Source organism: Solanum stenotomum, chromosome 4, assembly GCF_019186545.1.
Source record: "Solanum stenotomum isolate F172 chromosome 4, ASM1918654v1, whole genome shotgun sequence".
NCBI classification, from domain to species: domain Eukaryota; kingdom Viridiplantae; phylum Streptophyta; class Magnoliopsida; order Solanales; family Solanaceae; genus Solanum; species Solanum stenotomum.
This window is the reverse complement of record NC_064285.1, coordinates 66,803,837-66,812,511: the sequence shown is the minus strand read 5'-3', so window position 1 is coordinate 66,812,511 and position 8,675 is coordinate 66,803,837. Positions and strand designations below refer to the sequence as shown.

The window sequence follows — 8,675 nt, the reverse complement described above, 5'->3', positions numbered from 1 at the left end:
GAGAGAGAAGAAAATAAGAAAATTCCGATCTGGGTCAAAGATATTTTAAGAAAAGCGACGGACAACGTCTCTTTGTCCGTCGCTTTTTTTAAAATAGTTGACCAAAAAAGCGACGGACTAAGAGACGCTGTCCGTCACTTTTCTTAAATGTTTGACCAGCAATGTTGATCAAAAAGCAACGGACTTAGAGATGTTGTCCGTCGCTCCTTTAAAAAAATAATTAATCAATTAACTATTAATTATATATATATATATATTTCGCGTAAAAATCCATGAAAAAAAGTGACGGACTAAGAGATGCCGTTCGTCGCTTTTTGAAAAATAATTTTAAAAATAATTATTTTTATTAAAAAGCAATGGACAGTGTGGCAAATGGCGTCGCTTTTTGGAGTGACGCCGTCCGTCGCTCTCCTGTCCGTCATTTTTTAGCAGTTTTTTAGTAGTGTCTCTAAACCCTCCAATCTTCCCTAGTTCTTTCCCCAAACACTTAGGATCAATTGTACCCTCAATACACAACCAATCTAACTCGAAAATCATCCCGGAAACATGAATCAATTCAACCCCCAAGCATCAACAACTCAACCAACAAGAACTTAACGAATTTCAACAAAGTTCTTCAAGAACTCATTAACTTTTCATTCAATCAACCACAAATCTCTGAGTAGAAATAAGATTAGAGTGTGGGTGAACTAACCCATCACGAAAAGATCTCACATACCTTAATAGGGATCACCCCAGACGAATTCCACTCCAAACGCTTGACGTTCTTGGCGAAATCTTGGCTTTTCTCCCTTTCTTTCTTCTTTTCTCTCTTCTCCAAGCCCTAAGCGTAATTCGCAATTCACCAAACTGACTAAGTCATGTTTTTACCCCAATAAATCCCTAAAAGAGAATTAGGAAATTAATTAGAGAAAAGACTACTTTGCCCTTCCCTAAACCCGGATTGAGACTTTCCTCGATCCAACAGCCCAACTTCCGGAAGGCATATCTCACTCATACGATGTCAGAATTTCACAAACTCGGCGGCGTTGGAAAGCTCTCTCCAAGGGCTTTACAACCATATCAATAACTGCTCCTAATTCATCCTGAGCTAGGAGTTATGGCCATTTTAAAATGGCCAAAACTCACTTTCTTATCTTAAACAAAATTTTCCAGATTTTCTTATTCTTTCCAAAAATCATTATTTTCAGATTTTAAACTCTTTCTAGTCGTTTCTAGGTGCGAGATGTTACAGAGCCTCTCTGTGGTGATCCAGCTGACTTATTCCCAATACTTCTCCTCTACCAGCATATTTCTTAGCCAGGTATGGTCCATCTCCCGCAGCTTATCCATGTATGACTCATGAGGAACCTCCGGCAGGCCCAGTGCTAAGTTCACCAAATGGGGATCCATGAGGATGTCCACCCCTCGAATGAAGATAATAGGAGTCGGATAATCCAAGAGGATTGTAGGAAGGTGGACATAAAACTCCAGAGAAGGGAGGGGTCTCCACAAAGGGGCCACAACTTTCTTAGAGAATGCTCTAGTTATATTAGGCTATTTAAGGCAACTTGAGATGATTATAATCATCAATTATATCTTTATTTATATTAGTCATAAATAAAGATAAAGTTTCTCTGGATTTGTGATTACCTATCCGATCCCCTCGTGATTTGTGCCCTTTGTAATATACAAACTTTCTCGGGATGGCTAATAAGTGTAGCTCTAGTGGCCAGAGTTAACATTGTGGCATTCTGCTTCCTATATTGATTCTATGCTCTTTTGCACGTATTTAATTTCATGATGCCAAAAGGGGGGAAAAATATATGTCAGTTAGGTGATGTGATGTATATACACTTACATAGTTTATCATCATCATCAAAATGGGGGAAATTGATTGTGTGTGCATGTATGAATGTACGTTTAGCATGAGTTAGATCGACACAGAGAGTTCAGAACAGAGTTTTACGTTCCATTGTCAAGATATAGAAATTCTGTTATATTTCATTCAGGAAAGAACAATTACTGCTGAAGCTGGGGAAATGATATTACAACTGCAACTAAACTACAGATATGTAATAAATCATACTTCTTCTCAACACACTAATTAACTCTATTTGCTGAATTCCTCCAAACTCTTCGGTCTAGGCTTCTTCTTTCCATTTTAACACGAAATTATTCACTTGGTCAATTACAGATGTGGATTTCAACCATAGATACCACCTGGAGGCAGTCATTCCCTCTTCAGATGTCCCAGTACAACTGATGACTTCTTTTACGTAACGATGCCACTTGGTAATGAATGGACATTCTTTACCACAATTTTGCTTTTGTATACACCCTTTTAGTGTAGACATCACCTGCATTTAAGCAATAACACAAGATATATTATACAATAATGCTTGTGAGACGAGCAATCAACATTTAACAACAAATTTTCTGATTGTAAAACAAATCTTTTACACTATCGGTGTCCAAAAGTTAAGCTCAAATTAATGTCTTAGTTTATACAAGCACAAGAGACGTTTTTGAGTTAAAGCAAGAAATTACCTGCAGTGCTTTGCTGTCTGTACGTGCAATTATGGACATGATAAAGGGACGCTTGTACATTAACATTCCAATGACCGATTCAACACGCAGCATGGATGCAATGAATATCTCGACAGCATGGGTTGGTGGAATAACAATTTCTCTTGGATTTTCATAAATAAGTATGCTTTTGGTCTGCAAGAATTTAGTCAATGGCATAGTTTAAACAAAATTCAACAAGTAATGCATAAATCAATGACATAAGCATAAAAATAATGTAAACTACCTGGCGGCAAAATATTATCAATATGAAATCTTTAGAATAGTTGAACTTTTGAACAAAGTGATGAAGGCTCGTGTACCAACTGCTGTCCACTGATCCAAAGTGTGTGCCGGGCAAGAAGAATTTGAGTCGGGCTCTTTCTAGGGAAGAAGTATCCATATATGAGAAGGGCATTTTACTACCAAGGAAATCAAATTCCAATAAATTTGGAGCTTGAATCGTGAGATTTTCCAGACTGTTCAACCCTAATAATAAGGTGAATTTCTTGAGTTTTTCACTCTGAATCTCTATATTATTCAGCTTATAGCATCTTGCTAGTTCCAATTCAGAAATGTTTGGGAACTTACAGAATATATCTCGAAACTGTTGGTCGATGATGCTGGCACCAGTGAGCTCGAGTGTTTGTAAAGTATTGTAACCATCCAAAATAGCAATTTGGCAAGGAAGAATATTGTCCTGTTCAGCATATTCATTATATATAAAGCATCGAAGATATGGAGCTTCGACTATCACACTATGGAGTTTGCAATAACTTGCAGTCAAATACTGGAGATGTACTAGGCCAAAAATGTGACATTTGCTTATACCCTCACAATAATATAAATTTAGAGTCCTGATAAATGGGCATCTTTCGATAACTCTTTGCAATTGGGCATCTAAAATATGTACATGATTCAAAGAAAGAGCCTCGAGACAACAAAATCTTATGTGAGTGGTGCTAATATCAAATTCAAACTTGCACTTGGTTAACGACAATGTTTTCAGCTTTTTAGCATCATAAATAACATGAGGTAAGCTATTTGGTCTTAAAATGTAAGGCCGGTGAATCCCCATCTCTGTGACGTTGAGTTTAACCGCCAATTCAATCCAACTATCCAGGTGAGAATCCACTTCTGAATCACAATATGTAAGGATGAATTGTTCAAGATGTAAGTTTTTTTCGATATGGGATCGTAGGGATTGATCAACCAACTTGACATAGTTTTCAAGGGGCATATATTTGTCGCCTTGAAATTGATCGAATATCAAATTAGGTCTTGAAGTCCAGCAATAGTACCATCTCTTGGACAGCATACAACTTATCACCGCCTCTTTGATGTCGAGGTTAGTGCGACATAAGATGTGATGAATGATATGCACAGGCAATTCTGATATTCTATCTTCTCTTTTTGCCATATTGCTTCGTATTGATGTGATGATTGAGATGTCCTCTTTAAGGGTTTCACTTTTATACTAAAAAGCCGCCATCATATATTTGGGTGAATTAAGTGAATATCCACTTTTGAACACCTATTGTCAAATATTAGCCACTATATCTAAAAAGGAAAAAAGATAAATATATTAGCCACTATATCTAAAAAGGAAAAAGGACAAATATATTAGTCAATATATCTAAAAAGGAAAAATGACAAATATATTAGCCGCTATATCTAAAAGAAAAAAGAATAAATGTATTAGCCGCTATATCTAAAAAGTAAAAAGGACAAATATATTAGCCGCTATATATATCTAAAAAGGAAAAAAGATAAATACATTAGCCGCTATATCTAAAAAGGAAAAAGGAAAAATATATTAGCCACTATATCTAAAAAGGAAAAAGGACAAATATATTAGTCACTATATCTAAAAAGGAAAAAGGACAAATATATTAGCCACTATATCTAAAAAGGAAAAAGAATAAATGTATTAGCCGCTATATCTAAAAAGGAAAAAGGACAAATATATTAGCCGGTATATCTAAAAAGTAAAAAAGATATATATATTAGCCGCTATATCTAGAAAGGAAAAATATATTTCGAACTATGATTTACCCGATTTCTTATTTAATTTTTTACCCAAAATTAAAAAACCTACCACGGTTCCATAAAATTCCAATGATAACTAAAAACCTATTTCTTGGCGACCCAAAACAGTCCTTCCAATACAGCCCTATAGTTGAGGAGTTAATATCTTAAAATGTCACTTAACTTTGAGAATTTTTCTAGTAAAGTCATTGAACTTTATTTTGTATCAATAAAATTACTCAACTTAGATTTTTGTATCAATAAAATCATTTAACTTAATTTATTATTAGTAAAATATATCTATCATCCATTTCCTCCTTCCCCTAGATCAAGTTTTCGGTCATTGAATCACTGTAACCATCACAAAAACAAAACAAAATCATTGTCAGATTCGAAGAAGTTAGCATTTACCATTCAACTGAGTAATAGAAAGAACAACAATGGATGAACATTTTATATATTTGAAAATTAAAATTAATATTCAGGGTTAAAATAATAGTAATAAATTATTTTTGGAGAATTCATAAATAAATCAGACATTTGATAGCATCACGCAAAAGCATCAATACATTGTTTGGGCATATTCAATCGAAGAAGACCTTGGTGCTCAGAAAGGTATTGTTACGATACTGAATTTGATATATACTGGTAAGGCACCGTTCAAATTTAGTATTTTCGACAGTTTTCTTTTTTCCACTTTCTCCTCCATCATAATTTATACCGGATCTAATCGTAAAATAATTATTGTTGTTGCCCCGCTATTGATACAGTAAGGCATATGATTCTTGCTAATACCGTAATATGATTTTCACTAATTAAGTTTATTCGTAATTTGTTTTCTTTTATTTTTATTTATTTATGAAGTTCATATTTATATGGTATACAAAATAATTTATTTTGCTTTGTCAATTTATTTTAATGATAAATTTGGTTGAGTGATTTTATTGATATAAAAATCACAATTATGTCGCACATTTCCAGCTTAAATGTCTTCATTACATCCCATATAGCCGTCTCTTGTTCATTAGGGTCTTTTATTATGGACCTATCATAAAATGGAATGAGCTGATCATTTTCTAAGAATTGCTCATCTCCGCCGAATTTGTTCAGTAAAGCCCATGCTTTAGTGAATCTTACTATAGTATTTCCATCGCAGGCAGCATGATGGTTACTGAAACCAATGGATATGCCAAAATTAGGAAAAAGTGTCACTTTAATGGCTAAGAGAGGGGCTAATTGGACCCCTGGTGCATCCTTAGGTTCTGCTAATTGAGGAATAAAGGGATAAAAATCCTCAGCATTTCGGGGATTGTTACCAATGAGATAATTGAAATTCATATCAGTCATCTCAGAAAAGGTAACATATATATAATCTCCTGGGAGATAACGCAACTCAAGATAACCACTAGAGTTTATAAGTGGACAAACAAGGTTTCCAGCTAAGATGTATAGTGTTTGAGAGCAAGGGAGAGTGAATGTTTAAGAGAAGGAATAATGGTTTGGACGAAATCGGGTTTGGAAATAGAGAGGTTGTAGAATAATATCCGTTGGTTACGTCCAAAAGCTGACCGGGTATGATCAAATGATCAAAATAGGTAAGACGGAGTGTCAGCTCAGCTGCACCCCTGGGAGGAGGAGCAACCTGGCATTGCACAATTACTGAAGCCATTGAGTTTGGTTTAGAGAGAAAAAGCCAATGGAGTGATGATTTGACAATCTGTCGTGCAAAGGGACCTGGTCTGCACTAACAATAAAGCACCAGAGTTTCTACTTAATTATATTTTCTTTTGAGATGTTGACGCACTAGACAAGTCCGGTGCGACGAGTTCGGCCTAGAAGGCAAACCCCTTGCCTTCGCTGACAAGGAGTTTCGAACTTGAAACCTCCAACATGGAAATCCCAAGCCCAAATCACTAGGCCACCCCGAAGGATCCATAGATAAAAGGCTAATAATATAGTTAAGAACAACTCTTAAAAATAAGTAAAGATTTATTAGCTATAACTTTAATTAATTTCAAAGTCATAAACATTAGATAATAACTAAATGCAGGAATTTGAGAAAAATAACAAATGGCATTTCTTTTTATTTTTTAGAGTCCATTAATGAAGGGCAAAAATTTTAATAAACATTTCTAATAATCTNGGGACCTGGTCTGCACTAACAATAAAGCACCAGAGTTTCTACTTAATTATATTTTCTTTTGAGATGTTGACGCACTAGACAAGTCCGGTGCGACGAGTTCGGCCTAGAAGGCAAACCCCTTGCCTTCGCTGACAAGGAGTTTCGAACTTGAAACCTCCAACATGGAAATCCCAGGCCCAAATCACTGGGCCACCCCGAAGGATAGATAAAGGGAAAATTAGCAAAACAACAATATTTAAGTCTTTAGTGGGACTCATTAGCAACATTTTAACTATTTATTAAAAATGACAATTGTTTAGTTTGTTAAAAGGATGATTTATGTATTTATTTTATTTTGATAATCTGAAAGAATACAAATACTTAATAATAAAATAGAGAAAAACATGGAACATAAAACATCAAAAAAGGAAAAAACAATTTTAAAGCTTTTCAGTTACGTTTTGCAAAGCCGGGATGTTGCCATTCTTTCTGTGGAGCGTTTTTTGGTCTTCCATTCTTAATAATTCCAAACAAAAATTTACAAAAAAAAAATTTTCTTCCTAATCATTCAATTGATAATATTCCTAGCTTCTTCGAATCAAATTCGGCATATTCTTAAATCGGATGTTTTCGAATTCCACGACTAAAATTTCGTCAGTTCTATTGAATACAAGAAATTTAGGCATCAGGTATTTAATTTTTGTTGTTTATTTTGAATCGGTTAAATCTTTGTATGGTTTGAAATTTTTATTGAAATTTCGACGTCAGTTCCATTGAAATCCATAAAAAGCACATGAACACGATGATGAACAATCATATGTTTTGTATCCAATATATGATGCATACGGCTTGAAAGTGCTTGATTATTTTTTAGTTTCATAGTTGTTTATTATTTATTTGAATGAATACAATTTTTTTTGTAAATATTAACAATATGAAATTATATATTTTTTTAGTTTTGAAGCTGTTGTTATTTTGAAGGTGTTGTTAATGTATGCATACAAAGCACATGAACACGCTCAGGAACAATCATATGTTTTGTATCCAATATATGATGCATAAGGCTTGAAAGTGCTTGATCCTTTGTCATGCCCCGAGCCTACACCCTGGACGTGGCTGGCACTCGAAGACCATTACTGGCCCCCAAGCGAACCCTTGGCCTGGCTTTCTTAAATCGACGGAAAACTCAATGCAATGCAAGGTTTTAAACCAACCTGACTGAAATAAAATCTGGCCAAAAAGGCAACTCGAGTCTCAAAATAGAATATTTACATATATACATAGATGAGAGACTCAAAACCAACTGATTGACTGTCTATGAAGCCTCTATAATACTGAAATGGATGTTGGTACAGACCCCCACAACATCCTAATAAAACAAAACTAAGAGAACAACATAATCGAGTCCTCCGAAACACAAAGAGGCTCACCACTGACTCGGAAGTACTCAACTGGATCAATGGCGAACCGGATGCTGGCCCTGGGTACTTGTGTCTACATCATAATAAGATGCAGGCCAACTGGCATCAGTACATTGAATGTACGAGTATGCGAGCTGGAAAGCTAAACCACAACTTAAGCTTGGAAGGAGTACAAAGGAACTCTTACCTTGGCTCTGTTCAACTCATGAATAACTGAACTCAATATATAAAGCAATAAGACACATGCAATATATAAAGCTTGTAAAATAGTGTAACCAACATAGTTTGTTAAAGATAAAACGATAACAAACTCAACTTTACTTACATAAAAGTAATATAACTTTAGTGGGAGATTCTTTAACCGACAATCACCACTACGAGCCCTAGTGGTGATACAACGTTTTACCTCACGTTGCCCAAGGACCATCCTATACCTTCCCGTGATATATGAAGCTATCTTTACTAAGTGGATCCACTAGCTTAACTTTACTGATTCATCTAAAAAGTATGACCCGTTAACTCCCATGTTGGCGCATGGTTCTTATGGAGAGTTGAGT

At 35.1% G+C, this 8,675-nt stretch overlaps 1 protein-coding gene and 1 pseudogene across 1 annotated transcript; both read right to left on the bottom strand.

Annotated features, from left to right (window-relative positions):
• Window positions 1–2,022: 2,022 nt before the first annotated feature.
• On the bottom strand, window positions 2,023–2,727 carry LOC125863160 (uncharacterized). The gene is made up of 2 exons (XM_049543319.1): window positions 2,530–2,727; window positions 2,023–2,339 (listed from the first exon to the last, which is right to left on the bottom strand). Exons 1-2 carry the CDS (start codon window positions 2,725–2,727, stop codon window positions 2,124–2,126), a joined length of 414 nt encoding a protein of 137 aa, XP_049399276.1. The 3' UTR covers window positions 2,023–2,123.
• A 63-nt stretch (window positions 2,728–2,790) lies between these two features.
• On the bottom strand, window positions 2,791–6,244 carry LOC125861677 (phenolic glucoside malonyltransferase 1-like; annotated as a pseudogene).
• Between the last annotated feature and the right edge of the window lie 2,431 nt (window positions 6,245–8,675).

Excerpts from the sequence above, each read along its gene's own strand:
- LOC125863160 (XM_049543319.1), bottom strand. The coding sequence starts at position 2,727 with ATGCCATTGACTAAATTCTTGCAGACCAAAAGCATACTTATTTATGAA. Across the intron at positions 2,340-2,529 it reads CAGACAGCAAAGCACTGCAG|GTGATGTCTACACTAAAAGG; the intron begins GTAATTTCTTGC and ends GCTTAAATGCAG.